This window comes from Schistocerca americana, chromosome 4 (assembly GCF_021461395.2).
Source record: "Schistocerca americana isolate TAMUIC-IGC-003095 chromosome 4, iqSchAmer2.1, whole genome shotgun sequence".
Classification (NCBI taxonomy): Eukaryota; Metazoa; Arthropoda; class Insecta; order Orthoptera; family Acrididae; genus Schistocerca; species Schistocerca americana.
In genome coordinates this window covers 356260102-356278886 of record NC_060122.1, presented here as the reverse complement: position 1 = coordinate 356278886, position 18785 = coordinate 356260102, and the positions used below count along the sequence as shown (strand labels likewise).

The following is an 18785-nucleotide window of genomic DNA, read 5'->3' as shown; positions in this document are numbered from 1 at the left end:
ATGTCATGAGAAAATTGAGAGTTGGGTTTCACAGGATCATTTTTTATAGAATTTTTGCTGGTGGGCACTGAGGAGGTCATTTTGTTTGAAGCACCTCTTTATGTTTTAGCTGAAAATATTTTGTAGGATTATACAACAGATGGATGTTGGACAGTAATTTTGTGGATCACTTCTGCTATCCTTCTTGTAGACAGACATGACCTGTGCTTTTTTCCCAATCACTAGGCACAGGATTTTGTTCAAGGGAACTGTCGTATATTGTGGTTAAAATGGAGCTAACTCAGCTGCACATTCTACATAGCATCTGACCGGAATCCCATCAGGCCCTGGAGTTTTAGCAGTTTTAGTTGTTTCTTAACATCACTGACACTAATATTGCTTTGAAGGAGTAAATATTTTTGATTCATAATTCCAATAAATTTCCATATACAGACAATATGGAAGACATATAGTGAATAAAGAACATTACTCATTTACTATTTTTCTAAGACACTCTCAATGTTATGACCATTTCTTTACTGTATACTAAGTTTTTACCTTATAAGAAATCTTTAGTACTGTCATGTAATATCTTATAGTCTGTAAACATGAACCAAATTGATTAAATAATTCTGTAGGCTCCAGTATTAAAATAAATCCAGAAATGAAGAATTGCAGCATGAACCAAATTTTATTTCCTGTTTTAATATTGAAGTTGATTATAACTTGTTTCTCTTTGTTTCAGACTCCAGAGGAAAAATACAGTAACTTCAAAGGTCTGCGGACAGTTACTATCAAAAAGGTAAATTATTCTTTCTCATAAATTATTTCCTCCATCACTATACCTTCAACTCATAGTTTAGAAGTGAGTGTTACACCGATGTTTTCTTTTGCAGCCATAATATCCACATATTCCATCATTATGAATGTCATTGCAGTTTCCAGTCCCAATCAGTCTGAAACATATGTTAGATCACTTTTGTGTGTTTTTTGTAAATAATTAGTAACACATTTTACCATCATAACGAATACGGCAAAAATGTAGAAATCTTGTTAATCTAATTGTGCCATCATGGTCATTGTACAGACATAAGTTGGAGAAAGTAATAAGTTCTCTGACATAACTCTCAGAATTTCAACAGTATACCTCTTCATTGTGTGCAATGCCACTCTTGTACTTTCACATTACTGTAGTTGCATGAGCATCTCAGTAACCTCTTCCGCTTACTAAACAAACCTATGGTAAGACGAACCACTCTTCCTTTGTGTCTCCTTAGGAACTTCCAATGTCACCCTAGCTTTTACTTGTGCTACAGAACTGTGCATCTTTGTCAACACTATGAAGTTCCTATGTGTTCATGTATGCTACCTTAATCTCTATTAATAAATAAATATCAAATAAATAAAAGATAACTGAACAACTGTTCCACTGGAATAATGCCTCCAAATAGTTTTCCATTCCTCTTCACTGATGGTACATCACTACAATACTCCAGTATCTTCTACTAATTATAAAATTACTTGAATGTGTTCATTCTAAATAATTTGAAGTGCACTAAAAATCAAACTGCTTATTGAATCACTGTGCATGGGTTCACTGTGGCTGACAATTATCTGCAAAATTTCTTCTGTCTTATTGAAAATTTCTGCAGTGCCAATGTAATTTTTTGGTATTTAAACTTGTAATAAGCTGTAACATTACGTAAAGATTAAGATAATTTTTACTGCCGTAGAGGTTGGTTTTTACTTTCCATTGATTGTGGGGTGCTGAAAAATTCTAACAAGATGATGTGCAGTGCTCATCCACCCATCCAGTCCTCTTGTCATTCATTCACTTGTTTATTCGTGCACTGTATTCCGTGTTATCTCACTTGATTTTAAAAACCCAAGATATACAAAAAAGCTGACATTTTAATTTATCCATAATGCTTGTTATTTGTTTGTACTAGTGCAGGTAGATAGTTACTTGAATGTAGTTTAATCTTGTATTTTGAAATATTACTTACTGTGTGTTTTAACAAATGTTTCCAGAAATTATACTTTGTAGGATTGGCATCATTTGAGGAAAACATTTTTAAAAAAATAAAATCTTTCTCAACAGAAATCAGACCACTGCTAAAACAGCATCACATTTTTTAAATAAATTATACTATTATCGATTTCCTTTTGAAACTATAAGTTGACTGTTGGTTGATTACAGCAATATTCAGTTTGTTATATAGCAAGACTATGTTCCAACACTTCTTCATGAGTTTTGTACTGTTCTGCATAGATACTACCAAATAAAAAATACTTTCGCTGTACGTAGTTATATTGAATAAGGGGTTGGATACCCATGTCATATAGTAAAATTATATTTTGGTCACAACTGTAATTGAATTGTCTGCTTTATGTTCTGAACACTGACTCTTTTTTGCTAACAGACCGTGTACAAACATTGTAGTCAAAAGTGCTCCAAGTGAGAGCATGTTCTTACCTCAGTCTGAAATGCACTGTGGAGAACAACATGTCACTTATCATAGTTGTATTGTCTCAGAACGTAATGACTAAAGACCAGAGAAAAAGAAATATATCTAAAATTGTATTGAAGGCTATATTTCTGTTGAATTTGCCAAGGCACACTTAACATAAACACCAATAAACATATAGTTTTTGGCAATCGTGGTTTTATAGAATATAAAACTTAAGTACGTATGGAGCTCTGTAAACATAAAAAGCTGAAATAAGGGAATTTAATAGTGATGTTTTAACTCCTTGGAAGAGGCAATATAAACCACTAAAAATTTCATGTGCACAGTGACTCTGGAAGCATTATTGTAATGTGCTCCCAACCGTCAAAAATTAATCCTATAGCAGAATTTTAGCCCATTATTTGTTATTGTAGAAAATATATAATATAATGAAATAAAATGGATAGAAATGTACTTGATGTCATCCATTCATGCATCCTTTTTTAGAAAGTTTTGTGAATTGAACATATGAATCTCAAAAGAAGTTGTGTAAATGAAATGATTGTATGGCATTATTGGCCAGGAGACCCCATTTGGAGTTGTTCGACTGCCTACTGCAAGTCTTTCTATTTGATGCACAATGTGCACTATGTGATCAAAAGTATCTGGACACCCCCAAGAACATATGTTTTTCACATTAGGAGAACTGTGTTACCATCTACTGCCAGGTACTCCATATCAGCGAGCTCAGTAGTCTAATGATTATGTGAGAGAGCAGAATGGGGTGCTCTGTGGAACTCACGGATTTTGAACGTGGTCAGGTGATCGGGTGTCATATGTGTCATATGTCTGAACGAGATTTACATACTCCTAAACATCTCTAGGTCCACTGTTTCCGATGTAATAGTGAAGTAGAAATGTGAAGGGACATGTACAGCACAGAAGCAAACAGACCAACCTCGTCTGTTGACTGACAGAGACCACCGACAGGTGAAGAGGGTTGTAGTGTGTGATAGGCAGACATGTATCCAGACCATCACACAGGAATTTCAAACTGTGTTAGGATCCACTGCAAGTACTATGACAGTTAGCCGAGAGGTGAGAATACTTGGATTTCATGGTTAAGCGGCTGCTCATAAGTCACACATCATGCCGGTAAATGCCAAACGACACCTTGTTTGGTGTAAGTAGCGTAAACATTGGAAGATTGAATGAATGCCCTGTGAACGTCATTTGCCAGTGGTGTAGTGCCGACAGTGAAATTCGGAGGCGGTGGTGTTATGGTGTGGTCATGTTTTTCGTGGAGGGGGCTTGCACCCCTTGTTCTTTTGCATGGCACTATCAAACCACAGGCCTACATTGATGTTTTAAGCACCTTCTTGCTTCCCGCTGTAGAAGAGCAATTCGGGGATTGCGATTGCATCTTTCAACACGATCGAGCACCTGTTCATAATGCACAGCCTGTGGTGGAGTGGTAAGAGTGGTAATGCACAGCCTGTGGCGGAGTGGTTTCATGACAATAACATCTCTGTGACGGACAGGCCTGCACAGAGTCCTGACCTAAATATTGTAGAACACCCTCGGGATGTTTTGGAACGCCGACTTCATGCCAGGCCTCAACGACCGACATGGATACCTCTCCTCAGTGCACCATTCTATTCCAGCATTACCGATGGGGGGGCACCATGAACTTATAAGTCATTTTCAGCCAAGTGTTCAGATAGTTTTGATCACATAGTGTACAATGCAAATACCCAGGCCCTGCATTGAAGAAAATCTTCAACTGAGTTTAAAATCAAACCAGGGGGCCTGCAATCCAGAGTCAGCGACGCTAACTAGTAGAACACAAACTGCAGACAGAAATTGTTTTTTATGCAAAACAGTACATAAAATTTAATCATAGCCCATGAAAATATTTCTTCAGAGTGGCCATTATTGCAGATTTCTAAACCCTGTTTTGCACTGGACATACATAAAGTAGTAATAAATTTGAGTGGCTGGAACACCACAATTTTCTCAGAAATTCCATCAATGCTGATTGTAGGCCACCTACTTGGATTTCCCAGCAGTAAAATCCATTTTTTGGATAGACTCAATTTCTCACTTTGCTTGTTCTGTGTACAACCACCACCGTTTCCCAGATTCATTGTCACGGTAAAGTTTAAAGATAGACTTGTCATGTATGATTTTTGGATTGAACTCTTAATTGTACCACACAGGATGAGTCCAAACTCTGTCAGCAAAATGTAAGAGGTTGTTTGAGGATATTTTTTAGATAAAATTGTGAGAGGGACCTGTGGCCTCATCACTCATTACAGAGTAATTATGTAATTTTGATTTATTTCATTTTTCACCCCAGTTACCTTTCTTTCTGCAAAATTACCTTCACAATAGTGAAAAAGCTTATAATATTCAATCCTTTCTTTCTGCAAAATTACCTTCACAATAATGAAAAAGCTTATAATATTCAATCACCAAAATATACAACACTAAATTCAGACTATTGCAACAACCTAATAAACCTATCCATATTGCCATGAGTGATTGGTACAAGTCTGACTGAAAACAAGATGTAGTGCATAATGTACACATTTGCACTGTTGTGCAGATATTTAGTTCGTTCAGTACTGATTGGCCCTTCTCCTATAACTCCTGCAGCCATAGGTTGCACATTGCAGCAGCATTTGTTCCTGTCTGTGAATTCACTGGTGGACAATGAAAAGACAACATGTTAGCAGACAAGCATGGTTAACAGTGGATTGTGTGGTCTCTATGGAGGGAAGGAGTGACTGCTTCGAACATCCACAAGAGGTTTGTAAGCAAATGTGGGAGAAACAACGAACATCCACAAGAGGTTTGTAAGCAAATGTGGGGGAAACAACACCAAATCACAAATCCATGTTTCCTTGGGTATCAGAGACAGCAGGGACTGTGTTGAGAGATACAAAAGCACTGTGCGTCTAGCAACTGCACGCAAGCTAAACAATACCCAGCGTGTCCATGACTTGATAATGGGTCACAGGCGAATCATGTTTGATGAACTAGAGAAGGCAACAGGTCTATCAAGAGGAACGTGTCACGCTGTCATTCATGAGGCAAACAATACCCAGTGTGTCAATGACTTGATAATGGGGCACAGGCGAATCATGTTTGATGAACTAGAGAAGATAACAGGTCTATCAAGAGGAATGTGTCACACCATCATTCATGAGGATTTGAAGATGAAGATGATTTGTGCACAGTAGGTACTTCATTCCCTCACCACTGCACCAAAAGAGAAGTGTGTAAAGGTATCCAACAGTTGATTCAGTGTATGGTGCAGATGGAGTGGTGTTCTTTGAGCATCTCATCGTCATTGGCGCTCATGGGTCTTCCATGACACTCCACAAAGGAATTGCCAGTCAATGGAGTGTAAGCCTACTGGGAGTCCTCATTTCAAGAAGTCACGGCTGGGACTGTTGATGCAGAAACACATGGTTACTGTGTTCTGGGATCAGGGAGGGCTGCTGCCAGTGGATTGGCTCCCTCCCAGTGCGACTTGCAGCAGTGATTGGTTATGTAGTTCACTGCACCCAGTCTGTGGAAGCATTCAACAACATCACCATGGAAGATGGGGCTGTGGCATTTTGCTCCAACACAATAATGGCTGACCACATGCCAGTCATCACACAATTGCCAACACGCCTGAACTAGAGTTTACAATGCTGCCACATCTCCCTCATTTGCCAGATCTGGCTTCTAGCAAGAGTATTCTATTTGATGCAATGAAAGTGATCATGCAGGTAAGAAATTCACCACCATTGACGAACTTGAAGTAGTTTTTCACCAGTTATGCTCGGATAACCCAAGGAAATGCTTGCTATGCAAAAGCAGAAGCTGTCAGAATGATGGCAAAAGTGCATAGACAATTTTGGGGAATAACTGTAATATAACATGTATTTGTTTCTTCAGTAGATGGTTCCCATGAACACAAAAATTGTAGTGCCAGTCATTCGTGAATGCCCCAAGGTAAATGGGAGTAGGAAATCCATCTAAATGGCATTACTCTGTAACAAACCCCTGGAGACTGTGGGTCCCTTATAAGAAAATGCTAAGAAAAAAATCCTTGATGAACATCCAGTATTTGGTCAGTGGAATTCAGGATCACCATGTGCACCACATTGTCTCTTCAGCCATATCAAACAAAGAAACAACTTACAGTGGTTGGTTGTAAATAGTAAGCCTTGAGTTCACTGGATGATACAGTATAATATTGTGTTTTTATTGTGATTTTGCATAGTCAGAGTAATACCTGCTTACATTTCACTGAAGTAATATTTTGTCATTAAACATAATCTGTTTATAAACTAAGTGTTTGTGGAATGTTTAGTGTGTTGGTCATGTATTCTCAGTTACAGAAAATTGTTTAACAATAAACATGACTTCTTTTTTATGCTGGTGTTGTGATTAACATGTGTCTTGTACCCACTTGTTATCTGTGTGTTCCACAGACGAGTTACGTGGAAGCTGTTCCAAGTCCTACACAGCAGGTATGCAGCATTTGCATGCCATTTACCTGAATGAACATTGTCTGTCCTCTATGTGTGTTCATGTGTGTTACCTGACTCCTTTGTCCATCAGTTTCTTTTCAGCATTCAGTTATTTCTTCATAAACTGTCTCAGAACAATACTATTTTTGCATGCTATGAAGATTGTGTGTTATATGCAGTAAGTGGGGGGTGGTCGGGTGCTGCGTATCAAACATTGTACATTTTTCCTTGGAGACGTGTGTTAAATAGAAGTTGAGTGTAAACAGTTTGCAAGGCTGGACTGAAATGTTTAAGTACTGTGCTTAAGAATGGTGTAACTGAATCCTCTCTGAGAAGTTTATTCTGAAATTGCTTCGTGAGTGTTTCCCCATCCTTCGGTATGGCCTGAAAATTATAGTTTCAGCTTCACCTCATATTATCACATTCACAAACACATTTATATAGAGAAACAAACTTGAAATTTATACAGACCAGTACATACTTACACAAAATATGCGATTAAACTCTCAGCTTTAACTCGCTCTGTATACAGTTTTTTCTGTTGCTTGCAGAAGAATCTCAAGAATTGTGTTTGAAGCAGCTTTCTTTTTTCTGTGCATGTGTGTTGTTATCATTTGTGTGACATTCATGCTCAGCGCAATTGCGCCTTTCAACTTCGTGCAGAAGGGTTGTTGGTACCATTTCTATAATATTCTGCTTGTTTGTATTTCTGGTGACAAAACCACCTTTTTATAGTGATACCTTGGGAATTTTCAGTTAATATTTGTTTATGCCCTAGATAACAAACAATAAATCACACTGAATATTACAGGTTTTTGTCACAGCTGATGAGCCTGTGTCACACAAACACACAAATTATTTAGCTTCTTAATGGAAGAAGGTTTTAGGAAACTAAAATATTATTTGTAAAACAAATTTAGACTGGTTTAATAGCATTTTTTCCTACCTTGGAGATATTTCAGATATTTTGTCACTTGCAGGTCTTAATTACTTTTGGAATTTTGTTTTATGTGTGTACTTTTTGCAGCATTTTTATTCATTTTGCTATTTGATTTGGTGTATTGCATTTTCATTATTTATTGCTGTTTCTTTGCCACTAAGAGATAAATAGAGAACATGTGTGTAAATTTATATTTTGTGTCATTAGATGAACACATCTTTGACACAATGCCATTGAAAACTACATGTTTTCACAACTAAAGTTTATTCACAGAATGTTGAACAAAGTATACATACTTTATACTTCCTCAAGACAGAAGTGTTTTTTGCAGTTTCTTATATATTGTCTTTGCTGTTCATAGGGATCTCAGGGCTTGGGCATCATGATAATTGAAGGCAAGCATGCAGAAGTTGGGCAGGGTATTTTCATCTCTGATATCCAGGAAGGCAGTGCTGCTGAGCAGGTAAAAATGACATTGCAAGTACATAATATAGAACATCATAAGAACTGTGTTTATTACTCTATAAATATGCATGAAGTAAGGTGGTACGGTATTTTGAGCACAATTTATGACATTCTTTTTAACTATTGTATATAGAAAGCAGCTTCACATTTCAGTCAATCAGTACATACTATATTCACAAAACAGAAATGGAAGGTAATTTGGAGAGCAGAAAATGCTATTATTTCTGTTGCCTAATGTTAACTAACAAAAGCTGTATTGTATGATAATATAACATGTAAAATTACAAGGAGACAGGATGAATGGCCAGTGCCTACATTCAGAAGGTAAAATTCGCTTGCTGCCGACTGATACACTTGATAACAGATAAAAAAAAATTCCCTAGCTTTTGGAACTGTTAGTTACTTCCTCATTGGGCATGGTGAGGGGGGAAGAAAGAAGAATGAGAGGGACACAGTGTGAGGATTTTAACGGGTGGGTTCTTTTAATTCTGGAGCCTGTGTGAGTGGCCCCTCCGTCCAACCCTCCTCTCTAAGGAGGGAACTAACAGTACAAAAAGCTAGAAATTGTTTTTAATCTGATTTTAATGTGTCTACTAGTGGTGCTGAAAGTTCACTTCCTGAAGATAAGTGCAGACTCACCATTGTGTATCCTTGTAAGTTTACAGATTCCATTAGTGAATATAAATGTCAGACAGTGGTGAATGTCTTTATTGGCAATGTTTCTGTGTTGGTTCCTAGGAGAAAAATGTTTTGTGAAGAATATAAATATTTATTTCCTCATCCATTTAATCAGAAGAATAATGTCAAAAGTCTTTGTAAAATAATATAAATTAACAAGACTTGTTTGTAGAAGACAGAAATGAACCAGACACTAAAACTTCTAAATCTACAGACATTTGAAATAAGTAATGAGGAAAAAGACAAAGTGAACTACATAAATAAAAGTATGAAGTGCTGAAAACTGACTCCCTATGCTTCCATCCTTCTGTACATATTCCCTGAGTGCACAAGATTTCTGAACCATTTCCATCGTTTGCTCTTCCCAAATTCCAACAGAATGAAATATTTGCAGAAAATGCTGCACTAAAGCAGCATAAATGACAACACAAAAAATTTGAAATATTACCTTCAAACTGTCATTCAAAACTGTGTTCCCTGAGCTGGTTAATGTACTGGCTTCTGGCGCGTTCTCATCAGAGGGTGCCCTTGATGAGAAGTGTCATCTGTGTAGTGGCACCATGGAGGTTGGCAGTAATGTTGCACCAGCTACTAGTTTCCATAGTAACATTGTGTAGCACCACCACCCCTCTTCAGCAGCGACTGCCAAGGGAGAAAAATATAGTAGTGCACGATCAGTAGAGGTCGTGACCAGAAAAGGCAGCAGATTGATGTCAGTTTTGGTCACTCCAGAAGTCCTGGGCAGTGCGAGGCTCAATGAAAGTTGCACAAGTGACCAAAGGACCAGCAGTTCCACTGGGGGTAGAGAAACAGGTAATTGCTGGCCAGGACGGTGGTGGTATAGTTTATTTCAATGGCACTGCCCAAGTCTGTAGGCAGTGACTATGGGATATATCATGGACTTGTGAGGATACATTGTGGAGTTGTGGCAGATGGAGTCATCTCGTAGATCCCAGTTAGGTTCCCACGTGGAAGAGAGAAGCTTTGGAGACACAGCATACTACCAACGGAAGCAACATATTCAAGAGGGCGCAGTGATGGGCGACCGTGAAGTGGCTCCACTGGGTTCCAGCCTTCAGTCAGAATGATCCCACAAATTGCTAGAATATCACAGACGGCGTTGGGTGTCATGTTAGACACCATTTCCTTACTGCGCCACAGTTCTTCGTTGATGCAAGTCTTTTGGCCGAAGCATTGAAAACCAAATACAGTTACATGCGAGAACAGTTGTGCAGGATGCACTTCAATCCTTTTGCTGTTTCATGAGTTGTAAAACAAAAAAAAACAAACTGGAAGTTTTCCTAGTAAGAGCACACTGATTACATCTGCAGACTCAAAGATTTGTCTAGCCTACCTGAAAATATGGTGACTCTAATCTTAAGTAAATAGATTGCCTTAGCAAGGACAGACAAGCACCGGTTTCTGAGAGTAACCTCACCAGGTGTTGCCAGTGAACGCATTTAAGTGCCTTTGCTGGGCTGTGTCCTGAGAAGTCTGCACTTCTAGACATATCATTCATTTGGTACACTTCCATACATTAAGATGTACTTGCCTCGTGACTGCTACAACACGTATCTTGTGAATGTCCCTTTTTGCTTCACATGTGGCAGGCTGTGCACGGCTGGGGACACATGCTGTGCATGTAACATAGAAAACAATGTTTACAGTCAGATCATGGCACTACAGCAATCATGGCACCTAACCTTTGGTGTGGTTGTTAGTGATCTTGGCTGGGTTGTGGAGCTTGTGGGGTAAGGGGGGACCCCACCAGAGGTGGCACGACATCTGGCTTGGCCACTATCAAAGCTAACTGCTGCGACATCTTCTTCTACAAGCTGCATGGGCAGTTTCATACGATTGAGCTATTCACATTACTTCTGTAAGAGATGGATCTGATTTCCCACAATGTGTGGTTCCTCACTTCAGAGTCAAGTGTAAGATTCCCTGCAACATCATTAACTGTGGACTGCATAATTATGCAGGCACAAACATTTAAAATACAATTCCTATTTGATTCGTGCAGGTTGTTGACCCAATCCTTATAAGATTGTTTGGTGCCCATTTTCTGCTGCCAAAATTCTGACCTGACTGCAATAATATGTCTCTTCATCAAAAAATGTTCCTCCCTTGGAGAACACATTCTAGCAAGAGTGGCTCGTTCCAAAGGGCTCCACCAAAAATTTTGTGATATATTCCTTTCAGTTTGATATACAACAGTTGATACAAGTGTGGTGTAGTAAGACTGACAGAAACTCAATGTAATGAGGCCTAGTTCTCTCTGTTGCAGACATACACAAATTGTATTATTCTGCAGTGACAAACCAGTTTTTCTTTCCCCATTCCGTTCATCCAAAACCGAGGGCCTGTGGCAAGTGGCCTGTAGCCCCTTATTCCCTCCACTCTCCTGGCCTACAGTCAAAGTGACACGACCAAGTGGTTTCCCTTTCTCCTCCTTGCCCCTCGCTGTGGGCCAACAAGCATGGGCCTCAATGGATGGGCCACTACTCTTGTTCCCCTCTTTCCCTGCACCCTGACCATGCTGTGGGGCCAATAGGAGACGGCCCTTACTCCTGCCACACCTCTGGCTCCTAAAACTGCAGACTTAGTGATGTGACCAAGCTGTTTCCTTTTCTCCGTGTTGGCCCTTGCCCTAATGCAGCTTAAGGCCAGTTTGAGTGGACCCATTAGACGGACCACTGCACTCGTACCCCTCGTTCCCCATATCTGGGCAAACCCCGCTGTCCTGCTGCATCCCCACTCTTCTCCCTTTTCCCACCTGATCACGTGTCATAACGATTTTTATGGCTAGCCACCATGGGCCCACAGCACTTAATTGTAATTGCTGTCATGTCTCTTCCTGCATACCCCCCCTCCCCCCCCCCCCCCCTCTCCCCTCTGCAGTGAACGAGGCCAGGTCTCAGTAGTGTTCAGTATTCTGTAACTGTGTGGTTGAACCTCGAGTATTCATACAGTGATTTTAAAATGAATAAAGTACATTGTTTGCTTAAATGCCCTTTCTTTTATTAAGTGTCGAAGAAAAGATTGAAATCAGGTGGTTAGGACACATCAACCAAAAGGTTTCTTGATGTCTCAAATCGATGGAAAGAAGAAGAGAACTTTCTGCAACACGTGGTTGTGTAAAAAGTTATGGTTAACAGTGAGTGAAGATTATTTTATTTCTGGTGTGCATTATTTGATGGTGAAGGATTGTGGACAATGGTTTGCTGTAAGGATCTAAAGCAATTAAGGGAACAAATTAAGAAACATGAAGAGAGTTGGCTACATTTAGAAAATGTTTGTAAATACAAAATATTTGGCACCACTAACATTGCTGCTCAGATTGATTCGGTGTTTTAAATGTCAATTCAGAAACGTAATGAATTATTGACGAAGAATACACACATATTAAACAGTCGAGTGCTTAATGTTTTGTGGAACTCATGAGTTAGCAGTAAGGGCTCACAATGAAAAATGGGAGTCAGACAAATGTGGCAGTTTCTTAAATTTGTTATCTGTTCTACAAAATCTTAACAGAATGTTAGATTATCAGTTTAGTAGTTCTAGTACTTCTGTATGTAAATATACGTCACACATGTTACAAAATTAACTTCTAGGTAGTATGTATCAAGTTTACATTGAAGAACTGATTAAAGACATCAATGCTGCCGCTTTTGTCACTGTGAAGGTAGACGAAACAACAGCTGTTATGTGGAGAAGTCATTGTCATTATAGTGCAGAATATTAAGGGAAAGGAAGCTGTTGAAAGATTCCTTTCCTTTGAAAATATTGATGATGGGACAGCATTTAGGTTCTAAAAAGAAGTCTGTAACCTTTCAGTGTTCAAGAAAACCTCGTTACTCAGACATACGATGGTGCCCCAATAATGAGCAGCAGTCATGGTGGTGTACAGACTGTGATGCAGAGTACTTTCCCATATGCCAAGTATGTCCACTGTTATGCACGCCAAATGAATTTGGTTATTCAGAATGCTTCTAGTAAAACCATAAAGTCTGTTATGTTGTACTTCACAAATATTTCTGGATTTACAATATTTTTCTGTTCATCATCCAAGAAAGTGATTTTTTGAAGACACTGCAACAAGAGAATTTATTCAGTCTCTTTAACTAGATGCACCTTCCAGCATTGTGTAGTAACTAATGTTCAAGAAAACAAATTACACTTATTGGAATGTTTTGATGAGATTGAGGAAGAAGATTCTTGGGATGATATTACAATAAGAGAAGCATTTGATTTGAGAGATTTACTCCACAATCCAGACTTCCTTCTAAAAAAATTTTTCTGTGAGATTATGAAACATGTTGATATTTTGTATAACACAGTTCAGATGAGAGTGCAAATGAAGTTACTATATTCAATACATTATGTCATTTTGAGTCAGCTGTTTCTTAAATATGAGAGAACATTTGAAGGTGTCGAGTTTCTGAAGATGAATGTTTTGCTCCTTCAAGAAAACGTTCCAAATATAGCACTCAACCTAATCTTGTAACGGATAACAAAGAAATATGTGGCATTGTGAGTAACCAACTGAAAGGAAGGAAGGAAACTCTCATGTATTCAGTATCTTCGAAATTATTGATCTAAAAAAGTTTGCTTCTTTCAAAGAACATTTCCATGCCACTTTAGTCAATACTTTTTCAATAAGATACAGTCTCTGTATTTGCCATTATAAATTGAAAAATGAATTGACAGTGATTCATCATAGCGATACGTTTAAATGCATTACATTGGTTTGTGAGCTGTTTACTTTTCTTGTGGAACATTCCTTCGGAGAATCGTTCGCTGAAGTACACAAAACATTGCAAATTGCGCTAACTACTTGTTTCAACACCAGAAATATAGTGTAGTTTCAGCACTTTAAAAAGAATGAAAACCTTCCTCATGAACAGTATGGGTCAAGAAAGTCTGAACTCATTGGCGGTTTGTTCCATTTGTAAAGAAGAAATCAGTGAAATTCCAAACTTCTACAACAGAATAATTGACATGTTTGCCAGTCAGAAGCACAGGCATGCACAACAGCTGTATAAGTAACCTGCCAGCATAGATACCCCATTAGTTAACATGCTAGTTGGGTAAAATATATTTGAAACCACTACTAACCAAGGTTTTTTCATGAGTTTTTGCCATAAGCCAAAAGTCAGGAGGGTTCCTATGTTTGCTCTCTGGTGCATTCCCAATGGGGAAGAAGTTAGATGCTTCCTCCCAAGGTTACACTACAGAAACATACCTAGAATAGATATGAACATCAACAAAAGGAGGGCAGGCAAACTTCGGTTTGAACCCAAACAGTTCCAAACCCGTGAAGTTATTCAATAAAAATTACACACACACACACACTCACATACACACACACACACACACACACACACACACACACACACACACAAATAAATAAATAAATAAATAAATAAAAATTGAGTTCACATCTGTATATATTTTATTATTAGCTACACTATTTCTTCGATTATATTTATAACAGCATATTTAGAATACGTTTAAGCATTATGACATAAATGAAATTCTGTTAAAGAGTTTTCTAACTTTTTGTGTGGGGCCCACCAACAAAAGTGAGCACAAGTCGCCACTGCATTCTAGGTAACTCAGGTTCCGCCAGACTTGTTAACAGCTGTAGGATCTGTATTGTATGATACAGTTCAATATTCCGAGATAAAAACATGGCAATTTGTCTTTCTGTATCAGAAATTTGATAAGCTGAAAAGTGTAACTGCAGTTGTTGGTGGTGACCACCCACTCTTCATGTTCTTAGTTAATCGATGGAAAAGTGGCAAACACCAGTGTTGTGGGAGACATCCCACATACACTCACTAACACTTACACTGCCTGTAGTGTAGCTGTTGTTAGTGCCTGATAACCCTGTGTGGTTTGTGTTAGTAGTTATGCAAATGGTGCATGGTTGAAGAATCAACATTTTCATCTAATTACAAATATGTTCAAGATCCAATTTGTACCCATCACAGATTTCATCCATGTTGCCACTCGTGTGAAGGTGAACTACTTAAGAGCTAGCAGGGTACTTGCCCTGGTTTATTTACAATTACAGATACCTACAGAATTCTCCTCAGAATCAGTGCAAACTAATATAAGTCCATATTCTAAAGCAATATCCAGTCTGTACCTTATCAGAATTACTCCTCTGACAATTACAGTCCATGATAGTGTCACCTAGCCAAACTGCGTGCATACTTTCTGCACACTCCATATGTCATATCATAACTGACTTAGACCTGTCCTGAGCCAGCTTATATGCCGGATTCTAGTGTGGTCTCTTTAGAGGGCATTTTGGATGACAAGCTCAGTCCGAGTAGTGGCGCCATGGCGGTTGACAGTAATGTTACGTCAGCTACTCAGTTTCCATAGTAACACCATGTGACGTCTTTATAGTTTTACTCTCTCTTCTGCTTAAAAATAGTCCAGACTGTTTTAAAATGGACTATAACAATTGTAAATGTGGCACCAAAACTACAAGATCTGTAGCTAAACAGAGAACTGTAACTGCTGTAGATGAAACATCAGATTTACAGTACCCAGTTCAGTGACGGGAAACACTTTATTTCTTCTCCAAGGACATTACTCGTCATTTTTCCATTTGCTTAATTTTGAAGTAGTGTTAATAAATATGGTAAAATATTATTTGACTTTTAAAAATTCAAATGTTTGTTGTTGTGGCCTTCAGTCAAGAGACTGGTTTGATGCAGCTACTCTAACCTCTGTAGGCTTCTTCATCTTTGAGTGACTACTGCAACCTAGATCCTTCTGAATTTGCTTAGTGTATTCATCTCTTGGACTCCCTCTACCATTTTTACCCTCCGCACTTCCCTCCAATACTAAATTGGTGAGCCGTTGATGCCTCAGAATGTGTCCTACCAACTGATTCCTTCTTCTAGTCAAGTTGTGTCATGAATTCCTCTTCTCCCCAATTCTTTACAATACCTCCTTATTAGTTACATAATCTACCCATGTAATCGTCAACATTCTTCTGTAGCACCACATTTCGAAAGCTTCTGTTCTCTTCATGTCTAAACTATTTATCGTACATGTTTCACTTCCATACAAGGCTTCACTCCACATAAATACTTTCATAAAAGACTTCCTGACACTTAAATCTATACTCAGTGTTAACAAATTTCTCTTCTTCGGAAACACTTTCCTTGCCATAGCCAGTCTACATTTTAAATCCTCTCTACTTCGACCATCATCAGTTATTTTACTCCCCAAATAGCAAAACTCATCTACTACTTAGTGTCTCATTTCCTAGTGTAATACCCTCAGCATCACCTGATTTAATTCAACTACATTCCGTTAACCTCGTATTGCTTTTGTCGATGTTCATCTTATATCCTCCTTTCAAGACACTGACCATCCCGTTCAACTGCCCTTCCAGGTCCTTTGCTGTCTATGACAGAATTACAATGTCTTCGGCAAACCTCAAAGCTTTTATTTCATCTCAAGGGATTTTAATCTCTACTCCAAATTTTTCTTTTGTTTCCTTTACTGCTTGCTCAGTATACAGATTGAATAACACCAGGGTTAGGTCACAACCATGTCTCACTCCCTTCTCAGCCACCTTCCATTCATGCCCCTGGACTCTTATACCTGCCATCTGGTTTCTGTAAATATTGTAAATAGCCTTTCACTCCCTGTATTTTACCCCTGCAACCTTCAGAATTTGAAAGAGGGAATTCCAGTCAACATTGTCAAAAGCTTTCTCTAAGTCTACAAATGCTAGAAATGTAGGTTTGCCTTTCCTTAATCTATTTTCTAAGATGAGTCGTAGGGTCAGTATTTTGCCTCAGGTGCTCCAACATTTCTACGGAATCCAAACTGATCTTCCCCGAGGTCGGCTTCAATCAGTTTTTCCATTCGTCTGTATAGAATTCATGTTAGCATTTTGCAGCCATGCCTTATTAAACTGATAGTTCAGTGATATTCACACCTGTCAACACCTGCTTTCCTTGGAATTGGGATTACTACGTTCTTCCTGAAGTCTAAGGGTATTCCACCTGTCTCATACATCGTGCTCATCAGATGGGAGAGTTTTGTCATGGCTGTCTCTCCCAAGGCTATCAGTGGTTCTAAAGGAATGTTGTCTCCTCCCAGGATCTTGTTTAGACTCAGGTATTTCAGGGCTCTGTCAAATCCTTTATGTAGTATCATATCTTGCATTTCATTTTCAACTACATCCTCTTCCATTTCCATAATATTGTCCTCAAGTACATCACCCTTGTATAGACCCTCTATATACTCCTTCCACCTTTCTGCTTTCCCTTCTTTCCTTAGGACTGGTTTTCCATCTAAGCTCTTGGTAGTGATACAGGTTGTTTTTTTTCTCCAAAGGTCTTTTTAATTTTCGTGTAGGCAGTATCTATCTTACCCATAGTGATACATGCCTTTACATCCTTACATTTGTCCTCTAGCCATCCCTGCTTTGCCATTTTGCGCTTCCTGTCAATCTCATTTTTGAGATGTTTGTACTCCTTTTCACCTGCTTCATTTACTGTATTTTTAATGCATGAATAACAGTGTCTCGAGATGATTGGGTGTTTGCGTAGTCCTCATCATTTCATCATCATTCATGAATGTGGCGAGATTGGGCTGAGCAAAGGTTGGGAATTTGTATGGGTGCTGATAGCAATGCAGTTGAGTGCCCCACAAACCAATCATCATCATCATCATCAATAAAAGTTTTGCATTACCTCGGTTCCGAGAGTTCCGGAACCTGTTCATAAAATTGGAATAGAGATCAACATAAATATTGTTTCTGCCCTTTTTATTGCTTATGAAAACCACACATTGCATCTTGTACCACCATACAGCGAGATCTTCAGAATTGGTAGTCCAGATTGCTGTACACACCAGTACCTCTGATACCCAGTAGCACATCCTCTTGCATTGATGCATGCCTGTACTCGTCGCAGCATACTGTCCACAAGTTCATCAAGGCACTGTTGGTCCGTATTGTCCCACTCCTCAACAGCGATTCAGCACAGATCCCTCAGAGTGGTTGGTAGGTCACATCATCCATAAACAGCCCTTTTCAGTCTATCCCAGGCATGTTCGATGGGTTTCATGTCTGGAGAACATGCTGGCCACTCTAGTTGAGCGATGTCATTATCCTGAAGGAAGTCATTCACAAGATGTGCATGATGGTGACAAGAATTGTGATCCCATGAAGATGAATGCCTCACCAATATGCTATCGGTCGGAGGATGGCATTCACGTATCGTACAATCGCTACGGCGCATTCCATGACCACCAGCAGCATACATTGGCCCCATTTAATGACACCTTAAAACAGCAGGCAACCTCCAACTTGCTGCACTCGCTGGAAAGTGTATCTAAGGCATTCAGCCTGACCGGGTTGCCTCCAAACACATCTCCGGCGATTGTCTGGTTGAAAGCATATGCGAAACTCATCGGTGAAGAGAACGTGATGCCAATCCTGAGCGGTCCATTCGGCATGTTGTTGGGTCCATCCGTACCATGCTACATGGTTTCATTGTTGCAAAGATGGACTTCACCATGGACGTCAGGAGTGAAGTTACACATCATGCAGCCTATTGCGCACAATTTGAGTCGGAACACGATGCCCTGTGGCTGACCAAAAAGCATTATTCAACATGTTGGTGTTGCTGTCAGGATTCCTCAGAGCCATAATCCATAGGTAATGGTCATCCACTGCAGTAGTAGTCCTTGGTCGGCCTGAGC

General features: G+C 39.1%; 1 protein-coding gene across 7 annotated transcripts in view; it reads left to right on the top strand.

Annotated features, from left to right (window-relative positions):
- The window catches only part of LOC124613056 (multiple PDZ domain protein-like), a 1056684-nt gene that overhangs the window by 923873 nt on the left and 114026 nt on the right, over positions 1-18785 (top strand). For all 7 annotated transcript variants that reach the window (XR_006979603.1, XM_047141637.1, XM_047141635.1 and 4 more), the window contains 2 exons: positions 725-781; positions 8260-8361. Coding sequence is in view for 6 of the 7 variants with exons in the window: in XM_047141637.1 (XP_046997593.1) it covers positions 725-781; positions 8260-8361 (159 nt within the window). In the remaining variant the exon portion in view is untranslated. The remainder of the gene's footprint in view (positions 1-724; positions 782-8259; positions 8362-18785) is intronic.